The 24,492-nt window shown below is 49.7% G+C and overlaps 1 protein-coding gene across 1 annotated transcript in view; it reads right to left on the bottom strand.

Moving 5' to 3' along the window:
* Window positions 1-24,492, bottom strand: part of PI4KA (phosphatidylinositol 4-kinase alpha) — a 153,819-nt gene that overhangs the window by 24,208 nt on the left and 105,119 nt on the right. The window contains exons 24-35 of the mRNA XM_012812667.2: window positions 19,908-19,978; window positions 19,703-19,827; window positions 18,423-18,504; window positions 18,082-18,165; window positions 16,179-16,268; window positions 13,943-14,062; window positions 13,108-13,200; window positions 11,512-11,668; window positions 10,836-10,963; window positions 3,043-3,201; window positions 2,612-2,763; window positions 671-778 (exon numbers count right to left, since the gene is read on the bottom strand). Of these exons, the coding sequence (XP_012668121.2) occupies window positions 671-778; window positions 2,612-2,763; window positions 3,043-3,201; window positions 10,836-10,963; window positions 11,512-11,668; window positions 13,108-13,200; window positions 13,943-14,062; window positions 16,179-16,268; window positions 18,082-18,165; window positions 18,423-18,504; window positions 19,703-19,827; window positions 19,908-19,978 (1,369 nt within the window). The remainder of the gene's footprint in view (window positions 1-670; window positions 779-2,611; window positions 2,764-3,042; window positions 3,202-10,835; window positions 10,964-11,511; window positions 11,669-13,107; window positions 13,201-13,942; window positions 14,063-16,178; window positions 16,269-18,081; window positions 18,166-18,422; window positions 18,505-19,702; window positions 19,828-19,907; window positions 19,979-24,492) is intronic.

Below are 24,492 nucleotides of genomic sequence, written 5' to 3'. Positions count from 1 at the left end.
CAACCTCCAGCTCCTGGGCTCAAGCGAGTCTCCTGCCTCAGCCTCCCAAGTAGCTGGGACCACAGGTGCCCGCCACAACGCCTGGCCATTTTTTTTTTGGTTGCAGCCATCATTGTTGTTTGGTGGGCCCAGGCTGGGTATTCGAACCCGCCAACTTAGGTGTATGTGGCTGGCGCCTTAGCCGCTTGAGCCACAGGCACCGAGCCGTGATCATCTCATTGATCTGCATGGGAATGTGTGGTGGCTTCAGAGCTCACTGTGTTCCCTCCCTCACTGCCCCAGTGGTTCCTGCAGAATGTGGAATGCAGTGCTCATGGCAGACAACGATAACTGAGCTGTCCATCTAGCAACAAAGCCTGCCTTTGCAAAGCCCTAGACAGTAGGTGTTTGTGATTCTTTGCACACTAAGCATTCACTTTAACTGAGAAGTTAAATGCCACAAGCTTAACCTCTGAAATCAACTGAACTGAGGGGAAACCTGCCTAGTCTCCGGGGAGGCTAGCTCTAAACACAGACAGACATACCACACGGGGCCATCAAATGAGGTCTGTGAACATCCAGTAAGCAACTGTGTCCTGCCCTGAGTGACCTGCTGGGGGGTCGGGGACAACAGCACACTAGGTGGGCTGGGCATCCCTGGACACAGCACAGCACACCTGGGAGGCAGTACCTGAAGTAGTCAAAGGCAGTGGAGTAGATCTTCTCACGAAGCACGTTGCGGATGGTTGCATTTGGAACCACATCGGCATGTAGGAGGGACAGCCCGAGGGTCAGCAGTCTGAAAGATGCCCCAGGACCACGTCAGGGTGGGAACCCTGGTTGAGGGCTGAGCCTGAGGGGACCCTGGGCAGTCTCTAGAGGACACTGGACAGGAGATTACTAGGCAGATTTCTTCTATCCAAAAGGTCGCTGGAAAGGTTTTTTTAAAAACTTTACTTCTTTTGGGAGAAAACTAAACAATCTTCGTCTTAACGCGCCTGGACCAGAAACTTGAGTCTCACAAACTATTTGCACATTATTCCCTGAGGAACAGTCACCTGCAGGTGCGATGAACTCAGAGCACTTAAGTTTGGAAATTTATTAAGCACCTGCTTTTATCAGGCCAGACCCTGAGCAAGGGGTGAGGGGCAGCTGGGAAGCCAGATCTGTACAGGGAGATCAAAAGCCCTACTGGCAGGAGACTGACACCACTACCCATAGAGCTAAGATGCCACATAAACCCCAGAGCAGAGTGATCCCGACCCAGTGGGAGCTACTCTCCCTGAAGTATAGACCCCAGCGGATGAGAGAGGTTTGGAAGGCCTGGCAGTAAGATGGGCCCTAACAGAGAAGAAGCTTCTTGTTTGGCAGAAACAGGGTGAGAGAGTCTGGGGGGAGTGGCTGTTTGGAGCCTTAGGGCCAAGTGGACAGTCAGGTTGGGCCTGGATTAGCACAGGAGGGCAGAGTGTAAGGAGACACCATGGAGTGCCTTCAGAGGTACCGTCCTACATGATTGCATCTGAGCTGTGGGGACAGATTGCAGCATTGAGTGGCAGTCACAGCGAGGAACTGGCCAGTCTGAGTGAGAGCAGCAAGGGAGCACAGAGGCTATGGGCATGAAAGGAAGTGACAGAGGCTGTACACACTCAAAGGAGAACCAGAAGTATTTGTGTTCAGTTACTCAAGGGGGGTAGAGGGCAGAGAGATGTCCCAGAAGACAGGAGGGAGTCCAAGAGGAAGTCAGGCTGTGGATAGGCAATGACTCTGCATTCACTGGTGAGGCCCTTGACCCTAGGTCAGGGCTGTGCATCTACAGACAGTGTTGCAGCCAGTCTGTGTAAGCACAGGGACCAAGGGATGGGTACTTGCTCATCTCTGACAGTAACACACAGCTGGGACCGTCCAGAGAGGATTGTTTCCTGGTAATTAATTCCTTTTTTTTTTTTTTTTTTTGAGACAGAGCCTCAAGCTGTTCCCTGGGTAGAGTGGCGTGGCATCACAGCTCACAGCAACCTCCAACTCCTGGGCTCAAGCGAGTCTCCTGCCTCGGCCTCCCAAATAGCTGGGACCACAGGTGCCCGCCACAACACCCGGCTTTTTTGGTTGCAGCTGTCATTGTTTGGCGCGCCTGGGCTGGATTCGAACCCGCCACCTTAGGTGTATGTGGCTGGCGGCTTAGCCACTTGAGCCATAGGCGCTAAGCCTGATAATTAATTCCTATTGTACTTTATAAAAGTACAGGCCCATGACTGATTAGAAATTAATAGAGAACTGGTTTAATCTCTGTGGCTAGTTTGAGAGATGCAGGGCCAGGAGGTGGCCAGTGGGCTTGGGACAGGAGGGGCAGGCAGAGCAGGTGCAGGCATGAGGACCTGCTGGGTGGGGGACCAGGCCCTGTACAGCGGTCAGCAGAGGCCAGGTCCCAAGGAGAACGGCTAGACTAAAGGCGGCAGAAAGCAGGGGAGAAGTTCATAGTCTTGATTCAGTTAGGAAGGGTGCCTTTGATAAGCTCTTCCCCCGTCATTCCAGAAGCAAACAGCTCACTGAAATCTGTTCTACACTCTATGGAAGTGCTGTGACCCCCTCACCCCCATACACACCCCACGCCACACCCAGGGAGGAGAGCCCTCACTTGAAGCGGGGCCCAATGGCTGCCACATGCCGGTTCATGCTGCCCTTGGCCCCACCGATATTCAGGGATAGGGAGCGCTGCAGCAGGCTGGAAAAGATCTCCACTTGGTCAGAGCTGCAGTACTTGGCGATCTCAAACCGTTGTACCAGGAACTGAGCAAGAAGGAAAACGTGCTGTGTTGATGGGGCCAGGTCTGCCCAGCCCAGGGCCAGTGAGGCCAGCTGAGGGACTCTGGGCTGACTGAACGGGCTAGGGGATGGGCTGGAACAATCACCCCCCTCCTCAGGTCAGGCAGTCTGAAATCGTGGGCTGCCTTCCTGACCCTGGCTTGCTGGCTCTCACCACTCCAGAAGCAGCCCTGGCTCCCTGGGCCACATGGTAGATAGAGCTCCGCAGAGCCTTGGTGGGGGGCAGGGGTGTTAGGTACGTACGTCAATCCAGATGTAGTGGGGGCTCACTTCAGGGGGACATGGTTTGGGCTGGCTTGCTTCTGACGCAGCCAGTGGGTCTGCCTCCTTTATCTCAGCAGAAAACAGGCCAAACTTCTGTTCCACTGTCATGTGCCAGGCCCCTGCCATCTCCCGCATGAACTGCAAGCACAGAGCAAACGTTGGCTCCTCTGCCAAGTGCAAAGACAGGGTCACTGGGGGCTTTTTGAGACAGGGTCCTACTGTTTCCCACGCTGGCAGGCTGCAGTACAGTGGTACAGTGGGGTCATCAAAACTCACTGCAAGCTCAAGCTGCTGGCTTAAAGTAATCCTGCTACTTTGGCTTCTCAAAGTGCTGAGATTACAGGTGTGAGGCAGTGCATCTGGCCTATTTTTTTTTTTTTTACCTATAAAAGAAATAATATATGTTCACTGAATAAAATTTAGAAATGGAGGAAAATATGAAGAAAAAAATTAAGCTCTCCAGTGGCCCCACTTCCCAGGGACATTCACATTAGTGTGTGCTGTGTTTGCTTTCAGCCATTCCAGGCCAAATTTCTGTTTGTCCTAGTCCGTGGTGTAGGCAGTGAGGTGAGGTGTAGGGTGTGAGACAGCACCACACCTGTGACGTGCCCAATGCTGTGGGGCCCCTCACTGGGCACTGTTCTAATAGTCCTAAGGCACCCTATGATGGTGAGGCTGGGGCTGCCTGCTTGGGCTCCAGAGCCAGCCCTGACTCCCCACCTGCAGACCTTTCACCCTGTTAATCAGCTGGGGACAGCCCTGCGGGTGCCTGCGGCTGTGTGGGCCAGGCACAGGGACTGTGGTCAGCCATGCTCAGCTGGGCCCCTTCCATGGGGTGCTGTGAAGGGTACCCAGAGGTAGCAGACAGTGGTGTCTGGAAGACACACTGGTGGTGGAGAGTAAGGTGTACAGCTCACACTTGGAAAGCCCCTACAGCTTCTGGGTGACTTTACACAGAGATCAGAAGGCAGCACCCTAATTAGTAGGGTTTCTATCTCTCTGTTGGCCCCCAAATGCCAGCTTCTACAAGGGCTATAAACACCCATGCAGAGGGGCAATGCAGCCTGGTGCATGCAGCAGATGCCCTATCTCCCTTCCTCTCCCCTCCCCTCCTGCCTTTCCAGTCTCAGTGTTCCCGGCCAACTGGGGTGGCTATGGCTCTCACCAGCACTGATGAGCCAGGGGAAGTTAGTGGGTGAGCCCTAGGAACCAACACCAGGGCAGCTTTGTGAGGGCAGGGCAGCTGGCCTCAGCTTTGCCTTTTCTGCCCTTGCCTTCCTTCTGGGAAGCACAGAAGCCACCTGGAGGCTGTGAGGGAGAACACAAAGGCCATACCCGTACAGGATGGCCAGTAGTGGACCACAGCAATGAGCTGTCCATGTGGCAAGGAGGAGGTATTCCTGGGGGATAGGGCAGTGCAGCCTGCTTTCTATTTCCTGTTAATAGGAGATGAAGAAGGAACAAAAAAGTGGAGGGAGAAAAAAAACCCCAAACTGACAGGGCAGAGGAGCCATACTCCCACCCGTTTGTTCAACAACCTCCTCCTGGAGGCCACCTCTGTGGCCCTGAGATGAAGCTGTGAACAAAGACAAACATAACCAGAGTCCACAGCGGGGCCCACAGATGAGAAATAAGCAAGGGATACTGATGAAGTCTAACGAGAAATAGCATGTGGCATTTTAGACGGATGGCCAGAGAAAGCTGGGGTTAGAGGGAACATCTAGGATGAAAGCTGAGGGAAAGACACAGGAGTGAAGGTGTAGCTGCGCTGGAGGAGGAAACAGGGAGCATGGCCTGATGGGGGAACAGCCCAAGAGGGCAGAGGGCACCACACCCCAGCATGACCCCAGAAGGGCAAGTGACAGGAGCAGACGGGGCTGAGGTCACGGTAAGGGGATTTCCAGGTTGCAGAAACCAGTCTTTCTCCTGGCCTGGGGCAGGGTACTGACAGATTTGCTCTGGGCTCCATGGGCTTGCTTCTAGAATTAGCCTGGAGAAGAGGGAGAGGTGCAAGTGGGAGCGGGAGGCCAAGCCAGAGGACAGCACCTGGGATGCTGAAAGTGGTCAAATTCTGGATATGGTACTTTAAAAGGTAGAAAGCTGAAGCTGGCAGGATTGGCTGTGGGTCACTTGTGAGACTGCACAGAAAGGGAAAAGGGGGTCAAAGGTGGTGCAGGGGCTCTGTCTGAGAAGACCTGATGCAGTGTTCTGACACCTGCGGCCACGGAGCTCCTCTGATAAAGTCAGCCTTACTATCTTTAAAAAAAAAAAGATTTTGATCTGAGCAGAGGGAGAAATCATGCTGGCACTTACAGCCATGGCAGGGTGGGGGTGGCAGGGATCCGGGGATGCTGATCAGTTAACGGCGACATGCTTAGACCTGGGGTGTCGGAACTGGGGCAAGGGAAGGGGAACCCTGGAGCACACAGGAGCTTAGAGGGCCCCATTGAGCTCAGAAGCTCCCTTTATTCAGGGTGATGAAAGGGTTAAACGTTGCAAAGGCCAATAGTCTCTGGAAAAGGAGGAGCAGTTTCTGAGACCCAAAGCCCTGCAGGAGGTGGGAGTAGCCTTCCTTGGACTAAACTGTACCCACCAGCTAGGACCTGCAGGATGAGGCCTATGCCCTGGGCCAGAGAGGGAAAAAGAGCACCAGACTAGGGATGTGCAGAAGGGAACACCACCCGTCCCTGTGAAGTGGGAACAACAGCTACAAACTCCTACTCCAAGGACTCACTGGGGTTTGAGACTCCACAAAGCAGAGCTGCATCCTTGTAGTCACAGTAGTGATGAATCCTGGGGCTTCCAAAGGAGCCTAAGAGGAGGGCCACCCTTGCCTCCTGAGCAGTAGGGAATTCCACTGAGAGAGATGAAGGTTCAGGCACATATGTGCCTGCTGGCAGGAAAGGGGAAGGTATGAGGGGCTGACAGGCTCCATGGGGGGTGATGCTTCTACTGTGGCTGTCTGCATTTTATACAAGGTTCAGTGTTGCTGGTCCTACCAACTAAACACTCACAGCCACCAGGTTAATATGACAAACACTCATACCTCCAGTCAGTTTTGAAAACTCCGAGAGAATTTCTAATAAACAAAGAGGTTCCCACTGGTAATCCTAACACTCTGGGAGGCTGAAGTGGGCATGATCACCTGAGCTTAAAAGTTTGAGACCAGCCTGAGAGTGAGACCCTGTCTTTACTAAAAACAGGAAAAAATTAGTGTGGTAGCTCCCGCCTGTAATACCAGCACTCTGGGAGGCTGAGGTGTGGTGTAGGGAAGGCTGATTACCTGAGCTTAGGAGTTTGAGACTAGCCTGAGCAAGAGTGAGACAAAAAATAGGAAAAAAATTAGCCAGGTGCTGTGCTGGGTGCCTATAGTCCCAGTTACTCAGGAGCCTGAGGAAAGAGGATCACTTAAGCCTAAGGGTTTGAGGTTGCTGTGACCTATGAAGCCATGGCACTCTACCCAGGGCAATAGAGTGAGACTTGGTCTCAAAACAAAACTAGAGGCTCAGTGCCTGTGGCTCAGGTGGCTAAGGCGCTAGCCACATACACCTAAGGTAGTGGGTTCGAATCCAGCCTGGGCCTACCAAACAACAATGATGGCTGCAACCAAAAAAAAAAAAAAAAGAATCAGGAGTTATGGCGGGCACCCGTGGTCCCAGCTACTTGGGAGGAGGCAGCAGGAGACTCGCTTGAGCCCAGGAGTTAGAGGTTGCTGTGAGTTGTGATGCCACAGCACTCTATCCAGCGGGACAGCTTGAGTCTCTGTCTCAAAAAAAAAAAAACCAAAAAAACAAAAAAAAAAAACAAAAACAAAACTAGACAAAGAACTTCAACAGTTCTAAAATCAGTCCTTAAAGACAGAGCACTGATGCCGAGGCCTGTAACACCCTGAGTATAAGACTTCCCAGAACCAGTTCCTCCCACAACCAGACAGTCCCAGGGTGTGAGGGCAACTTAGACTATCAGCCTGGACCTCAAAGCATGGGCCAGACAGGCAGGTGAGAGCCAGATCCATACAGTGCCCTGCATAGGCCCAGCACATGGCAGGATCAGAGCAAGTTACCAGGTACTAGTGCAGCCCTCACTCATTTACTTTGGGTCACAAATCTGAGCACCATATAAGGGTTTACAGGCTTTTCTCATCTCAGTGGAATTAAGGACCCAGACCTTTACAAGGAGGCCATGGCCCCCACAATGAGATGTGACCAGCAGACTTACTACCTCTCTATCTTCTCAAGAATGCAAAAAAAGAGGCCAGGTAAGGTGGCTCACACCTGTAATCCCAGCACTCTGGCAGGCCGAGGTAGGTGGATTGCCTGAGTTCACAGGTTCGAGAACAGCCTGAGCCAGGGTAAGACCTCGTCTCTAAAAATAGCTGGATGCTGTGGCGGGCACTTGTAGTCTCACCTACTTGGGAGGCTGAGGCAAGAGAATTGCTTGAGTCTGAGAGTTTGAGTTTGTTGTGAGCTATGATACCATAGTACTCTACTGAGGGTGCCAAAGTGAGATTCCATCTCAAAAAAAAAAAAAAAAATGCAAGAAAAGACATTAAGATGCCACCAGATTGGCTCGGCACCTGTGGCTCAAGTGGGTAAGGTGCCAGCCACATACACCTAAGGTGGCGAGTTCGAATCCAGCCCAGGCCCACCAAACAACAATGACGGCTGCAACCAAACAAAAAATAACCAGGCGCTGTGGCGGGTGCCTGTGGTCCCAGCTACTTGTGAGGCTGAGGCAGGAGACTCGCTTGAGCCCAGGAGTTGGAGGTTGCTGTGAGCAGTGAAGCCATGGCACTCTACCCAGGGGAACAGCTTGAGGCTCTGTCTCAAAAAAAATAAAAAAAGATGCCACCAGATTGCTGGAGTTATAGATGATTCTTGTTTTTTTCATTCATCATGAGCAAATGTATGTTTTTTTCCTTGAGTCTTGCTCGGCTAGAGTATAGTGGCATCAACATAGCTCACTGCAACCCCAAACTCCTGAACTCAAGTGATGCTTTTGGCTCACCCTCCTGAATGGCTAGGAGTATACACAGGTATGTACCACCATGCCTGGCCGATTTTTCTATCTTTTATAAAGATGGGGATCTTGCTTTTCCTTAGGCTGGTCTCGAACTCTTGACCTTAAGCAATCCTCCTGCCTTCGCCTCCCAGCATGCTGGAATTACAGGTGTGAACCACTATTGTGGGCCATATATTGTTTTTATAATAGAAAAAAAATTAAAAAACAGAATGCAACAGGCTTGGCGCCTGTAGTACAGTGGTTATGGTGCCAGCCACATATACCAAGGCTGGTGGGTTTGAACCCAGCCTAGGCCAGCTAAGCAACAATGACAACTGCAACAGAAAAATAGCTGAGCACTGAGGCAGACACCTGTAGTCCCAGCTACTTGGGAGGCTGAGGCAAGAGAATTGCTTAAGCCCAACAGTTTGAGGTTGTTGCAAGCTGTGATGCCACGGTACTCTACTGAGGGCAACATAGTAAGATTCTGTCTCAAAACAACAACAACAACAACAACAAACCTCCAACAGAATGCAACAATACGAAAGTCACAGAAAGATGAGAAGCCTGCCCACCTCTGGGCATTGTTGGGCCTGCACAGTTCAGGTCCTTGTGGAGGAAGAGATGGGGACTGAAGACACAGGTGACCAGGAGCTGCCAGGGCCAGCGCAATGTCTGGGCATGGGTAGGTGGAAAAGCCTGCTACAGGCTGAGGGACCTGCAGCCAGTCAGGCCACTGGTGATGACAGGGGTGGGACGTCACCTGCTTGTGTATGTTTGGGATTTTTCGTAATAAATTTTTTTAAAAAGGCTTTTGAAACTTTATCTCTACCAAAACTAGGGACAATTAGCTAGGTGTGATAGTGCATGACTATAGTCCCAGCTACTAAGGAGGCTGAGGCTAAGGACTGCTTAAGCCCAGAAGTTCAAGGTCACTGTGAACTATGACTGTGCCATTGCAATCTGCATTCCAGCCTGGACAGCAGAGCAAGAGCCTGTCTCAAGAAAATAAAAAAAAGGAGAACTAAAGATGATGGAATTTATTTCCAGCAGATCTGAATTAGTATAGAAAGTGCTAAAGGAAATTCTTTGTCTGAAAAGAACTGAAAATTTGGATCTACTACAGGAAGACTTAAAGAATATAATGAGAAATGTTTGGCTAAGTTTATAAGGCTTTAAAAAAACACATTCTTTAATTTCCTTGAAAGACTTTTGACTTTTAAAATAAAATTAACATTATAAGGTATAACACAGGCCAGGCTCAGTGGCTAACACCTGTAATCCTAGCACTACTCTGGGAGGCCAAGGCAGCAGGGTGGGGGAGAAGGAGCGGGGAATCACCGAGTTCAGAAGTTTGAGACCAGCCTGAGCAAGAATGAGATCCCATCTCTACTAAAAATAGAAAAATTAGCTGGGTATTCTGACAGAGGCTAATTAATGCAAAAGGATCACTTGAGCCCAAGAGCATGAGGCTGTTGTGAGCTATTGGTAGTTGCACTCTATCCAGGGCGACAGTAAGACTCTGTCTCAAAAACAAACAAACAAACAAACAAACAGTGTAATACATGTAATAGTAAAACAGGTGAAAACATCCACAAAGGATGGGAGAGAGAAAGTGGGTGCATACAATGGCAGTGTGTGTATCTACTAGCCATGGTGTCAAATGTCTCTGCAGGATCCTGTCCCTGCAGTCACAGCAGCAGTCAGCATCTACTGAGAGCTCAGGAGGCCACAGGTGCCCTTGCTGCGATTCTTTGTGTGCAGATGAGGAGCACTGCTCTGGAGGCAGAGCCCTGCAGGCTGAAGCAAGACTTCCACAGTGCACACTTGTGAGGAGAGCTGGCTGAGAAGCCAGTGCCCACCTCAGTTCCACAGGGAAAGGATTCAAGAACTACTGGCTGAGCTCCAGGTGCCTGGTACCTTTCTCTTCTGAGAGGCAGGGCTGGGTGTGGCTCCCTGACTAGATAATCTCTCACACAAGGCCACTGGACAAAATGTTTCCTTAGACTCCTAAAAAGCCTGAATGATATGAACCTCAAGTGGTTATAAAATACAAGGAAAATGTGAGGTATTACTATTACTGTTACCACCTTCCACCTGGAGCATTCTATCTCTGAAAGTATTCCAGTTCCCCTGAGGGAAGAAGAAAAACAAAACACCCCTTCTGACTAATATCAAGAGATCTTAAGGAATACAGGAAAGAAAAAAGTATGTTAAATTCCCTGCTACTTTGAAAGTTAACAGGATTTTTGAAAATTAAGATGGCTCGTAGGTGTTCATCCAATCAGCCTAAGTGTTCTCATGTTCTTAGGTGTTTATCCAGGGAGCTGGAAGGTGAGTGTAACCCTCTCTGTGGACATACTGAAGTAACAACTCCAGAAATACAGATGCAGGCAAAAGGGACTGATCTCAAAGTTAACAGGTCAAGGAAAATGTCCTTATGGACAAACACAGCTGCTCTCCAGCAGGTCCCTGTTAACAGGTGTTCAAAAGGCAGGGTCTTCCAGCTTCAGTAGAGAAATGGCTCCCCCTACTGAGCTTTAGAAAAATAAAAGGTTCTGGGCACCACTGTGATGCTATTCACTCCCCTTCTTTTCTCTGTGACTGCCAGGTATGAATAACATAATCTAAAAGGAGACTGAAGCTTGAGAGGATGGGGTGGGGTGGGGGTGCTGCTTGGGTCTCCATGCTCACTGGTGGCAGCACCAGGGCAGCCTGTTCCCTTCTTGTCCCGTCCCTCCCTCAGAGACAACCCAAGGTCAGTGTCCTACCGGCACTTCCACTCCATTCTTGCCGGCCAGCAGCCACTCCCAACAGGCCAGGGCCGTCTCCATGCCGTGCTCATTGAACATCCGGAGGGGACCCCAACACAGATGGTGGAGGAGCTGGGGATCACAATCTGGAACCAAAGACATGTTGTTTAGAGGCCTCCAACATTCACTGAATCAAACACATTTCACCTAGTTCAACAAAGAGTCTGCACCAGCTGGGGCCAATGATGGTTTTATTTTATTTTATTTTTTTGAGACAGAGCCTCATGCTGTCCCCCTGGGTAGAGTGCCGTGGCATCACAGCTCACAGCAATCTCCAACTCCTGGGCTCAAGTGAGTCTCCTGCCTCAGCCTCCCGAGTAGCTGGGACCACAGGTGCCCGCCACAACGCTTGGCCATTTTTTGGTTGCAGCCGTCATTGTTGTTTGGTGGGCCCGGGCTGGATTCAAACCCGCCACCTTAGGTGTATGTGGCTGGCACTTTAGCCACTTGAGCCACAGGCGCTGAGCCAATGATGGTTTTTTATTTACTTTTCACCCATAAAAGATGTTCCAGAGATCTCTAGTGGGGGAGGTCTGCTCATTCTCTGGGCAGGACTCCAGCTGACTACAAATCATGGAGGCAAACATTCTTTTAGAGACAAGCCAGAATTCATTCCCTCTGCCTCGTGTGTTACCTCTGCTGCTAATGAGCATCGCAGTCAGCTTGAACATGGCCTGTGTGTACTGCTGAGGACTGCTTCGGTCTAAAGCTGAATTCAGGTCCTGTACCATCATCTTATTCAGATCAGACATATGGCCTGTGGCGCCTGAAAACCGGATCATCCCATACACCTGCAAGGAGGACGCACATCAGCAGCTACACACAATCTAGGCAACCTGGACAAGGACCTGGCAGCCACTCAACTACACCTGTGGCAGGCTTGGCACGTGCCTCACTGTCCCCAACTAAAGCTCACTTATGCAGAGGCACGCTCATTTCAGAGATGGACCACTGCTCACAGCTTTTACCTAGAAAACTTCTCTTCTAGAAATGCATGTTGGTGCTACCACCATTATAAATATTCCTTGAGGGTGGTGATGTTTCTTGTGTTTGGACCTGGCACCGAGCCCAGGGTCTGACCCAGGCAGGACTGTATGAACGTGAGGTAGACAAATAAGTTTCCTTTTAGACTCAATGACTCAAACAACAAGATCAGCCTCACTATGTTTTTGGAGACTGAGCCACACCCTGTTGCCCTGGCTAGAGTGCCATGGCATCAGCCTAGCTCGCATCAACCTCAAACTCCTGGGCTCAAGTGACCCTCTTGCCTCAGCCTTTCGAGTAGCTGGGACCACAGGCACCTGCCACAACACTTGGCTATTTTTAGAGATGGGGACTCACTCTTGCTTAGGCTGGTCTCGAATTCTTGAGCTCAAGCAATCCACCTCCTTCAGCCTCCCAGAGTGCTGGGATTACAGGCATGAGCCACTGGGCTTGACCCCAGCCTTGCTATTTTTAAAGTTAGATATAATCTTTTTTTTCCCAAGAAAGTGGTTGGTTTCTTATTCACAAGACTTGCCTGTAGAGATTTGATTACTTACAAGAATAAAACTAATCCCCAAAGACAGAATTCCCTTCCCAACACTCTGGGGTATTCAAAACAACACGGAGCAGGCTCCAATGGTTGACTTCAGACAACTGAGCCTGTGTGATCAGCGGCTGCTGTGGGGAGTATGGGTGCCTTGCTGAGGTGCCCAAGGGAGAGCGGCCACTGGAATAAGCAAGTGGCAGAGTGCTCTGGGGGAAGCTAACCCCCACTCAGTCCAGCACCGACAGGCTTGTAGATTTGCCAAGGACTGTAGGAATGGTGTAGACTAGCTTCTTAGTTTATGAGTGAGGAAGAAAGGGCCCAGAGAGATGGAGCAACTGATTAAGCTGGAATTAACTGTGGCGTGGTGAATGAGAGCCCTCAACATGGAGCTGGACGATGTGGTTCCCAACTCTGCTCTGCCTGTGTGACTTTGGCATGTTACTTAATCTCAGGAGCCCTAGTTTATCTGTGAAACTGGAATAACTCAGTTAGTGCATACATCTCACTCAGGGCCCAGGATATGTTGCTACCATTTAATATCAGAGATCATCTAGAATGTGCTCATGAGTTCCAGGGCCCCATGACCTTCAAGTCCACCTAAAGTAAGTAAATGCCGTATCACCCAGAGGCCTTCTTCATTTCCACTGGGAAGGAACCAGCTCGTATCAAAATGAGAAGACACTAGGCCAAGGGAAATACCTCGCCTGCGTAGCGGTTGCGCAAATTCAGGGATGCCATGAAGTTAGAGTAATCTTTCTTCACACAGGCTGGACGCTCAGTTAGCTGGGTTGCCTACGGACAAGTAACCACAATTATTTCAGACTATTGTAACACAATCCTTTTTCCATGTTTACCATGGCTAAACCAAAGTCCAATTAAAAAGTCAAGCTCAGATCTGGAGGTTACTAAAAATTTTTGGTGCTGGCAAGTTAATAAAACAAAGTTGTTTTTTGTTTTTTTTTTTTGCAGTTTTTGGCCAGGGCTGGGTTTGAACCCACCACCTCCGGCATATGTGGCCAGCGCCCTACTCCTTAAGCCACAGGTGCTGCCTAAAACAAAGTTTTTTAGAACACCCTCTAGTCTGTTATGTCTCAGGGGAGAAATTTTTTCAAAATTTTGATAGACGCAGTGGTTCTGGAAGGCAGTCTGTACTATAAGTGAACAGGACTTTGCAAGAAAAAGAATCCCTAGATTATGGTGAGAATGGTCTTAATCTGCAATGGAAACGTAAAAGTTGGTGCGTGTGATCTGTAAATGTCCCTTATAGATGGTACAGGCTGGCTGAAGGTGACAGCCAGCTCTTAAGCATCAGCTGGTTGCTCCTCAGTCTAATGGTTTAAGACAGAAAGGGATATGCCCTGAGTACAAAGGCAACCCCACAGGATAGGAGAAAAGTATTTGCAAACCACACCCCCCATTCTTCTGCCTGAGCCTCAGCCTCCCAGCCCCGCCTCCTGCCCTCAAGGACCCAGGACCTCAGTGACACCCCTTCCCAGCCTAAGGGGGTTGCTGCTCCACAGGACGCTCAACATACCCCGAGCGTGGTGTTCTGCTTGTTGTAGCCGGCGAAGTGAAGGATGCTCTCAGTGGCCATGGCTAGCCCTGTGTGCTGGGACAGTCCTGACACCCAGTTCTGATGTTTGTTTAGATATTCCTGAAGCAGGGTAAAAACATGCTACTTCACTAAAAGGGGAAAATAAAACTTCATCATTGAAGGTGAGGGGAAGTGGAGCCAACACTGGATTTCTGTACTGGGCTACCCCTTGCTGACTGCGGGACTATGCCTAAGTTAAAGCCTCTCTACTGGTTCCTGCTCATCTGCAAACAAGGATGAGGGCTGATTCTCCAATGGCTGTCACCCAGTTGGTGCAGTGCTATGGTCAATGCGGGAGGCCCCTGTATTCCTTTAGCATGTCCTTGCTGAGCACCTGCTATTTGCCAAGAGCTGTATGAGCAGCTGGGGAAAGGCCCACAAGGCCTTGGTTCTGTTGCCAACAGGCAGGCAGTGCAATGAAGGCTACCACGCTCCCACTGCTGCACTCCTGCTGCCCAGCACAGCAAGATAGCAGGAGTGCAGACAAACACCTGAGTCCATCTGGCCACACAATGGCAAAAGAACATTTGGGCAAAGGACATCTGGCAGAGCCTGGGGTGTGAGGGAGACTTCCTGCCCTGGGGGCCTTAAGAGCTTAGCACCACAGGAGCACCAAGTATAGAGGCTATGCCAGAGACAGGCCAGGTAGGCCATTTCACACACAGCACTGGGCAAAGGTGCTTCTAGGGACCTTTTTTGCAGAAAAACATGAGGCTGTAAATGCAAATGTGCACTGATGAACTGGTTTCTGGGGAGGTCCTGGGAACACAAGATGCCCATCCATAGGCCCAGTGCGGTAAGGCGTGGCTACCGATCAAGTTTAAAGAAAAGTACACTGGCCAGACTTGCTATTAAAACTGGATTATTCTGATGTGGAAGATTCCAGAAAGACTGAGGCTGGAGGCAGGACAGGGAGGGGAGGCTGGGCGGCGAGAGCTGTGCAGAACTAGGGTGGGGGTTCAGAATTAATGGGCTGAAAGGGAGGGAGGAGGTGGGCCCGGGAGTGCCAAGGGGACACCAAGTGCACCATCAAGATCCTTTCAAGCCTTTCCATTTTCCACTTCCTCCTTAGGCCAGGCCCGCCTGAAATAGTTAGAGAATAAAAAGCTCTATTAGTCCCTTTTTTGTCCACTGAGACCTTCTAAGCATTAAAAGGGGCCTCCCCTCTTATGTGGCAGCATTGGGAGCAGAAGCTCTTTTCCTTTACCTCAGTGGAAGGAAATCAGATGTTAGTTGTATTAGAAACATCTAATTAAGAAACTACCATAGTCTGAATTCTAGTGTACAAATGAGAAAGCTAAAAGTTACAAGGCCCCACTCTGCCGTCCTCCCTGCTCAACCTCTCTGGGAAAGGAGAAACTTTACAGCTATCCTTGGCACAACCCATGGGTTCTTACCAAATGCATCCCAAACATTCTGGGTTCCTGGAGCTAGCTGCTCTATCCTTCCTGGATTTCACACAAACATTTGTAAACTGGCTTCATCTTAAAAAGTGTTGCTGAGGCCAACTTCACGAGTTCTCCTAATAGAACTGCTCTCTGTTAACCCAGATTTCTTCTAGTGACATGTAGAAGGAGGTCTTATCTTTGACCCCTGTTAAGGAGACTATCTTCTCGTATGCTGTAACATTTTTGTTCCCCTCGGCAAGATTATGACAGTCTATACAACAATGGCTCACCTGAGAGGCACTGGTGTTTATAAAGACTCCTCTGCATGTACTCGTTCTAAGATGGGCTTTAATGGGAAACAAGTGACTGACTCTGCCTCTGCTCCACCAGCCTCCAGCAAGCCCTGCCTGTGGGCACGGGTGAAGCCTGCACACATTCAGCCCTTGGAACTACTGCAGCCTGCCAGCCCTGTGCCCACCATGCTGCCTTTCCCCTCTCATGAGCAGCTCCCACGTCCTGCCACAGAGCTGGCACCTCACCTGTTTTGAGCGGTCAGAGTTCCTGGGTGCTGCCTTTCTCTTGTCCTGCCCAGCATACTTCCTCAGGGGCTCTAAACACAGAGCAGCCTCTGGGGTAGGGGGTCTACTATAGCCTCAGGCACTGGATCGATATCTCTGTTTATTCACATTAGTGCTGTTGTATTTTGAGTTGTCTGCATCTGCAGAAAGCTCTTTGGACAGCCTGAAGGAGCTTACTGAGATTGCATTTTGATGACTTTAAGAAAGTACCTGCAGGTGGGACTTGGTGACTGTGGGCGCCCACTTCATGGCCTCCTGTAGAATCATCCCACAGCGGGCCGCGAAGTCCTTCACAATGCTCTGGAAGAGGGTGAAAATACTTTTCAACAACCCAAGATCAGTTCATCAGGGCTGAACTGTGTCCCCCAAATCCCTATGTTGAGCTCAGTACCTTAGAATGGGAGTGCTTCTGGGATACAGAGGTGATTAAATCAAAAGGCAGTTAGGAGGGCTCTAATCCATTCTGACCAGTGTCCTTTTTTTTTTTTTTAAACACAGCCTCACTTTGTAGCCCTTGGTAGAGTGTTGTATCGTCATAGCTCACAGCAACCTCCAGCTCTTGGGCTTAAGCGATTCTCTTGCCTCAGCCTCCCAAGTAGCTGGGACTACAAGTGCCCGCCACAACGCCCAGCTATTTTTTTGTTGCAGTTTGGCTGGGGCAGGGTTTGAACCTGCCACTCTTGGTATGTGGGGTCAGCGCCCTACCCACTGAGCCACAGGTGCCGCCCTTGGCTGGTGTTCTGATGGGAACAGGAGATCTGGACACACAGAGAAGAGCATTTGAAGACATGGGAAGGAGGTGGCCAGCAGCAAGCCAACGACAAAGGCCTCAGGAGAAACCATCCCTGCTGACACCTTGATTGTGGATCTCAGCCCTCAGAACTAGGAGACCTATAATGTCTGTATTTTTTTTTTTTTTTGAGAGTTTCATTTTGTCACCCTCGGTAGAGTGCTGTTGCATAACAGCTCACAACAACCTCAAACTCCTGGGCTCAAGCGATTCTCTTGCCTAAGCCTCCAGAGTAGAGGGGACTACAGGTGCCCACCACAACACCCATCTAGTTTTAGAGATGGGGGGGGTCTCACTTTTGCTCAGGCTGGTTTTGAACTCCTGAATTCGGATAATCCACCCACCTTGGTCTCCCAGAGTGCTGGGATTCCAGGTGTGAGCCATCATACCTGGCCCATAATGTCTGTTCTTTAAGCCACCTGCTCTGTAGTTCTCTGCTACAGCAGCCCAGCAGACTAGTACAGGGATCAGGGTCTAGCCCCAAGATTCCCAGGGCAGGAACTTGCACACACTATGGCAGGCATCCTCAAACTATGGCCTGCGGGCCACATGCGGCCCACCTAGGACATTTATCCAGCCCATCGGGTGTTTTTGCTGACTGTCCTGCCTAGCAGCCGACTCGTCCCGGGGCCCGCAGTCCAGCCCTCCAACGATCTGAAGGACAGTGAACTAGCCCCCTGTTTAAAAAGTTTGAGGACCCTGCACTATGGTCTAGTTCCTACACAAGGCTGTGTGGCAGAAGCTATGTGAACAGCAGGTCCCAGGACCACACCACTGCTTGGGGGAACTCCTCACTGACTGTTGGTCTGGGTGGGAGGTCCTGAGTTAGGACGTGATCCAGCCGCAGCCTGGTGGAACTCTGAGTGGACTCAAGCTTTGGTCCTGCCAGAATAAGGGCTCTGAATTAGTGAGAAGATGCCTGGGACATCCTCCTCATTTGCCCATTTTAACATGGTAGAGCACAAGGCTAAAGGCATGTTCTGCTGCTGCCACAGTAAATGTGAGTACACCTCAGAGCAGTGCCGTCCTCCTGTAATCCTGCTTGTTCAATGCAGATGGGAGGGGCTACAAAGTGCTAGCTAAGAACCTTTCGCAGCTAAACTGAGAACACAGCTGAGAGTCAGCGTACTCAGCAGAACAGCTTGTCGGGGGGGTGGGGGAGCTGCCCTTGTACATAGCAAGGCCAGTCTTCTTGCTGCAGGAAGGGACCAACACACTCCCACCTGCTGGGGACTGGGTGACCTCATGTAGGCCAAGCACCTGCCCAGACAGTCAGGGATTGGTGAAGATGGCCCTTAATGCAGAGGACCACATGTGGCCTACCTCTCGGGCTTCATACGTGTCAGGAACTGTGATCCGGTAGGGGGCATCAGGAATGTCATAGTAAGGCTGGTCCTTGTGAATATCCTGCAGCAGAGTGAGACTTGCTCTTCCAAACTGCCAAGGTGCCACTACCAAGCCTCTAACATTGGGCAGGAGAATGTTGGCCACTTTTTCCCACCACCCATCCCATCTATGATGGGCCCCCAAACTTGCTGCAGCTTACTGGGGAAGGGCCCCAAATACGCTGCTTGTAGCATTAAGTCAGGTCCAGCGGAGCATGCCACAACACAGAGTGGTCAGTGGGTATGTGGGTCAGTCCTGGGTCACCCAGGGACACTCACAGCACTCAGTGACAGAGACAGGGTCTGCAGGATATCCAGCATGGTCTTCAGCACGGTCCCGCTCCAGAGCAAGTGGGGAAACCTGTGCCAAGAGCCAGTGTTCAAGGCCAGGAGCCAAACTTCCAGAGAAGGGGGACCTCAGTGGTGAGGCCCACCTCAGCTGCCTTCCCCTGGCCAGCGCAAGCCCACACCTGCTGCCAGCCAACTGAAGGTGCTCAGTCAGGTCTCTGGGGGCAGAAAGCCCACCATCCTCAGGCTTTCTGCAGCAAATACATGGGGTCTCATCAGAAATGTGCCCCAGACCCCTGCTAGTCCCATTCCTCGGGGTCAGATACCCCAAGTGTGTCTCACACTGACTGTTGTGGTTACATACTGGCCAAATTGTACCTTCTTTTCCCCCAAAGCAATTCTCCTAGTTTTTGACCAGGGGTTCTCTACTATTTCTCACTTCATGGCATACAAAATGACATTATCTGCATGATACTCTGGGGTAAAGAGAAGGTGCTTTCTCTTGAAAGCAACAGTCCATAGGTGCTGATGGCCCCAAGGTTGAAGGTGCAATGTTTCTGCATAGCTGTGACTTATCTGAGGAGCACTACTCAGGAGGCCTAGCTCAGACACATGTCACATGTGTGCTGGACTTGCTCTCATGGCCTCTGGCCCGCTCCTGACCCACCCTCAGACGGCACTGCTACCTGTACGAGGAATGCAGCACCTGGGACAGGCTCCAGAGTCCCCGGACACCTTCGGAGAGCTGCAGGCAGACTCCGGGTGCTGTCTGCCGTTTCTGGCCTTCGCCCCTCAGGGAAGCTGGCCAGACTGCCTCAGAATGCTCTCATCTGTGTGGGGATGAGTCCCAGCACAAAGAGTGTATACGAAAAGGAGCCACTGTGGGCTTTTGTTCCTCAGAAGCCCAAAATACACCACTTCTACCAGGGGATCTCTGGCTGGGCCTTGGGCTAGAAAGTGGGCTGGGTCTCACAAGGGTAGGTGAACTCAGAGACACTGGATATTACATCCAGCAAGAGGAACGCAGTAACTACGGTAACCACTGTAAGTGACACTGATAGCTGAGATGAACTGAGGTTTCTGGGCCCAAATTCAGACTTTGGCAAACTCACTGACATTCAGTGGGAAGCTGCATCACCCTTCAGAGTTTTTACTCTGACTCCATTTTTTTTTTTTTTGACTGATAATGTGATGATGCTTTTTTTCATGCATTCTAAATCGCAAAAGTTTACATACATACCCACAAGGCATTAGCAGGGAAATGAACTTACTTATCCACTAGACCTGACAGATACTTGTCTGCCACCCTCCGTATCCTCTTGTGGATATGGTTGAAGTTTACCAGCAGAAACTGGGCATGCCGCTCCAGTTCCTCCTCATTCTCCTTGGTCTTGGCCTAGAGATGCAGAAGAAAGAGGTACAGCAGCGCCCCTGTGGGCCTCCAGCAGACATGTGCTCACACTTCAAGAGACTTACTTTATCCGCCATCATGTTCAGGAAGGCATCAAAGACTTTGTCTGCAACAGCAATCACACACTGCATCATCCCTGAAACAAGAAGGTCTCCATGGGTCAGGACAGCAACAGAAACACATCAATCCTAGCTATTCTTGAATTTATTTCTTTTTTTTTGGCAGTTTTTGGCCAGGGGCCGGGTTTGAACCCCACCACCTCCACCTCCAGTATATGGGGCCAGCGCCCTACTCGCTTGAGCCACAGGCGTCACCCTATTCTCAAACTTTTTCTTTTAAACTGATTTGAGACTCAGAGTTCCCACACACCCTTCACCTAGCTTCCCTGGACATTAATGCTTGCAATTAGCAGGTTGATTTGTTGAAACAAAGAGTCAGACACTAACATATTAAACTCCAGGCTGTCTGGATTCCCCCAGTTATCGCACTCGCATCCCTCTTCTATTCCAGCACCCAGCCTGGGACGCCAGGTGGCATTTCATCATCACGTGTCCTCCTCTGGTCTGCACTGTATTTGTCTTTCATGACTTTGATGCCTTTGAAGGACATGGGCATTCTGTAAATGTCCCTCAGCTCAGGTTTGTCCAGTGCTCACAAAGGATTAGACTAGGGGTGTGGGACTTCAGAGAGAGCACCACAGAGGAAATGTGTGCTTACTGCCACAAGTATCTAGAGTGTGTGAGGTGGACCTTGACCACTGGTTTGAGTAACTACTTTTCCCTTTCCATACTTTATTCTTTAGAAGTAAATCATTAAATCCAGACCACGCTCAGGCAGAGGAATGAAATGCCACCTCCTGAAGACAATTTGTGGATGAGAGTTAAAACCATCAGAGCAACTGACAAGATGAGAATTAAAACCATCAGAGCAACTGACAAATATTTTGGAGAATTTACTTTGTTTTATAGATATCTCATTTCTCTTTAAAATTTTACTCACTATATTTTAGCATCTATGAGTAGATTCTGCCCATCGTAGCTATTGTGGTTGCCAGAGATTTTCTTTCTCCCTCATCCCTTCTATTTTTAGTAACTGCAATTCTATAAGGAAGGCTTGCTCCTCCTTCCCCACATTTTATTTATTTAATAATATAAACAACTCTGGACTTACGGGTATTCATTTATTCATAATCTAATTGCTCCAACTTTGGCCACTGGGAGCTCTTTTGGCTTGGCTCCTGTGTCCTTCCGACATGCTCCAATGCCATTTCTTTTTTCTTGTAAATCAGCCCTTTCTCCAAGAAGCCCTAATTCCTTTCATTGGCGAATGGTTCTTAGAAACCAAGATATGAGTACTGGGTGTGCTCACTGTTGCAGCAGGGCACAGCAGGTTGTAAAAAGCAACAGAACGCAGTAAGAATCACATTGCAGATGGAAGAGCTGCAATAAAGTACTGGTTCACTCTCCACAGGCTGCTCCTCTGTCACCTCTAGCCTGCCCTCCACAAGCGGGCAGGGATGCTAGGCTGAATGCTACCAGCTCTGTAGACCTGGGCCCAGCACAGAGCCTCAGACATACAGAAGCCAGCCACAGTTATCTGCACAAGGAAATGCGAGCCCTAATACAGCTCTCGGCAGTAGGAAAAGTGGCCATGTAACCTGGACAGATGTCCAAGAGTAGAGAGTGACTTTTTTTTTTTTTTTTTTTTAGACAGAGCCTCAAGCTGTCCCCCTGGGTAGAGTGTCATGGCATCACAGCTCACAGCAACCTCCAACTCCTGGGCTCAAGCGAGTCTCCTGCCTCCGCCTCCCAAGGAGCTGGACCACAGGCACCAGCTACAACGCCCGGCCATTTTTTTTTTTTTTGGTTGCAGCCGTCATTGTTGTTTTGGCGAGCCTGGGCGGGGGATTCGAACCCGCCACCTTAGGTGTATGTGGCTGGTGCCTTAGCCGGTTGAGCCACAGGCGCCAAGCCCAAGCTCAGATTCTTGAGCTCATATGATCCTCTTGCCTCAGCCTCCCGAGTAGCTGGGACTACAGGTGCCCGTGACAATGCCCAGCTATTTTTTAGAGACAGGGTCTTGCTCTGGTTCAGAGATCAGCAATCCACCTGCCTCAGCCTCCCAGAGTGCTAGCTAGGATCATAGGCATGAGCCACCGTGCATGGCCCCAGGCTTCCTTCTTCAGGAACGGCCTGCCTCCTCCCCCTGGCTTCCACCAGTCTCTCAGCTCACACTGACCCTTTCCCACTGCCAGCAGAGGGAGATTCCAGAACCCTCACATTGCTTTTCCTCACTAGCTCCTAGCTACAAAATACATTAGCGCATGTACTTCTTGACTTTGGTGTGTAGCAGTGTGAAGTGTTCAACACAGGACTTGTTGGATTAAAATCTTACATAAAAGCAGCATCTCAGAGTCCCTGGGAGTGATTTTAAAAAAATATTTCTTCAAGCACTAATTTTTCAACAAAAGAAAAAAACTGTACTGAAAGTTTCTGGAAATAATTTCTCTACTGGCAAGAACAAGTTGATAAAAATCATCAATGTGCCAAGAGCATCTGGCATAGAAAGGATTAGTAAATACTAATTTTGTTAGTCTTAAGAGTTCATCAATAAGCAGTCCTACAAAAATTTACTAGGGCGTTGGCCACATACACTGGAGCTGGCAGGTTCAAACCTAGCCCATGCCTGCCAAACAACAGTGACAACTATAACCAAAAAATAGCCCAGCATTGTGGTGGGTGCCTGTAGTCCCAGCTACTTGGGAGGCTGAGGCAAGAGAACTGCTTAAGCCCAACAGTTTGAGGTTGCTGTGAGCTGTGACACCACGGCACTCTACCAAGGGCGACATAGTGAAGCTCTGTCTCAAAAAAAAAAAAAAATTAACTCACAGTTAATCGAATTTGAGGAATCTACTAAATTCCTTTGCATATTTAAATACAATTACAAAATGGCCAGGCGCTACGGCTCATGCCTGTAATCCTAGTACTTTGGGAGGCTGAGGTGGGCGGATTATCTGAACTCACTGAATGGGAGTGAGACGCCATCTCTATGAAACAGTTGGGTATTGTGACAGGTGCCTGTAGTCCCAGCTACTCAGGAGGCTGAGGCAAGAGGATCACTTGAACCCCAGAGTCTGAAGTTACTGTGAGCTATGATGCCAGAGCACTCTACTAGGGGTGACAAAGTGAGACTTTGGCTCAAAAAAATAAATTAATTAAATAAATGCAATCATAAAATTAATCAAATTATTTTAAGCATTTAATTAAAACAGGGCTAACATTTCAGCATCTTTTAAAATTTTTTCTTTTTTTGAGACAGTCTCACTTTGTCACCCTCGGTAGAGTGCCATGGCTTCACAGCTCACAGCAACTCCAAACTTAAGTGATTCTCTTGCCTCAGTTTCCCAGTAGCTGAGACTACAGGTGCCTGCCACAACGCCTGGCTATTTTTTGCTGTAGTTGTCATTGTTGTTTTCACTGGACCAGGCCGGATTTGAACCCGCCAGCCTTGGTGTATATACCTAGCACCATAACCACTGTGCTATGGGCACCAAGCCGCTAATGGAGCATCTTTAACTGACTCCTCTGTCTACTCTGCACTGGGCACTCTGTCTACTGGGTCACTTCAGAGACCAGGCCTGAGTCTCCGAATGCTAGGGCCAGACTCTGTCCTGGACTGTATGGTTGCTTATGCAGAGAGATATGACTATGAGTGTCTCCACTTCACAAATACTTAATGGAAGAAACAAACATGTCTATTTTTATGTCTTTCTCCCAATGTACTCACTCTTCTTTTGTACTTACAACCATCTTTTTGTGCATTTTGTATTAAGCATTGCTTTTTTCAGAGTTATCATTATGAACTCAGACATTTCACAATCAGTCTGAACTTATTTCAAATAAGCAAAATAATAAAAATACTGTATTTACGTTCAGATTATGATGGTTTGTCCACTGGGTTCCTTGGTCCTCTTACCTGCTCCTGACATTACAAAGCAGGTCTACTCTCCTGCAGCAGTGGGATGCTGCAGGTGCACCAGTGACTGGGCAAGGAAACCTGGGCCCTCAAATAGGTGCGGGAGCACACTCTAGTAGACAGGGGTAGAGACCTTCCTTTTGCTTAGGGCCTTTGCACCAGTGGTAGACCAAGTAAGATAAATGTTTTAGATATGTTTTATGCTGATCTTTCCAATGAAGCATATCACTTCATAAAACCATTTCTACATGTTGACAAAAAAATAGGAAGAAAATGGGGTGGCGCCCATAGCTCAGCGGAGTGGGTAGGGCTCCACCCACATACACTAAGGATAGTGGGTTCAACCTGGTCTTGGCTAGCTAAAGTAACAATGACAACTACAACAAAAAAATAGCTGGGCATTGTGGTGGGCGCCTATAGGCCCCCACTACTAAGGAGACTGAGGCAAGAGAATTACTTAAGCCCGGCTCAGTGCCTGTGGCTCAAGCAGCTAAGGCGCCAGACACATACACCTAAGGTGGTGGGTTCGAATCCAGCCTGGACCCGCCAAACAACAATGACGGCAGCAACCAAAAATAGCCGAACATTGTGGCGGGTGCCTGTGGTCCCAGCTACTTGGGAGGCTGAGGCAGGAGACTTGCTCGAGCCCAGGAGTTGAAGGTTGCTGTGAGCTGT

Source organism: Otolemur garnettii, unplaced genomic scaffold, assembly GCF_000181295.1.
Source record: "Otolemur garnettii isolate 467f Iridium unplaced genomic scaffold, OtoGar3 scaffold00218, whole genome shotgun sequence".
Classification (NCBI taxonomy): Eukaryota; Metazoa; Chordata; class Mammalia; order Primates; family Galagidae; genus Otolemur; species Otolemur garnettii.
This window is presented reverse-complemented; position numbering and strand designations above follow the sequence as displayed.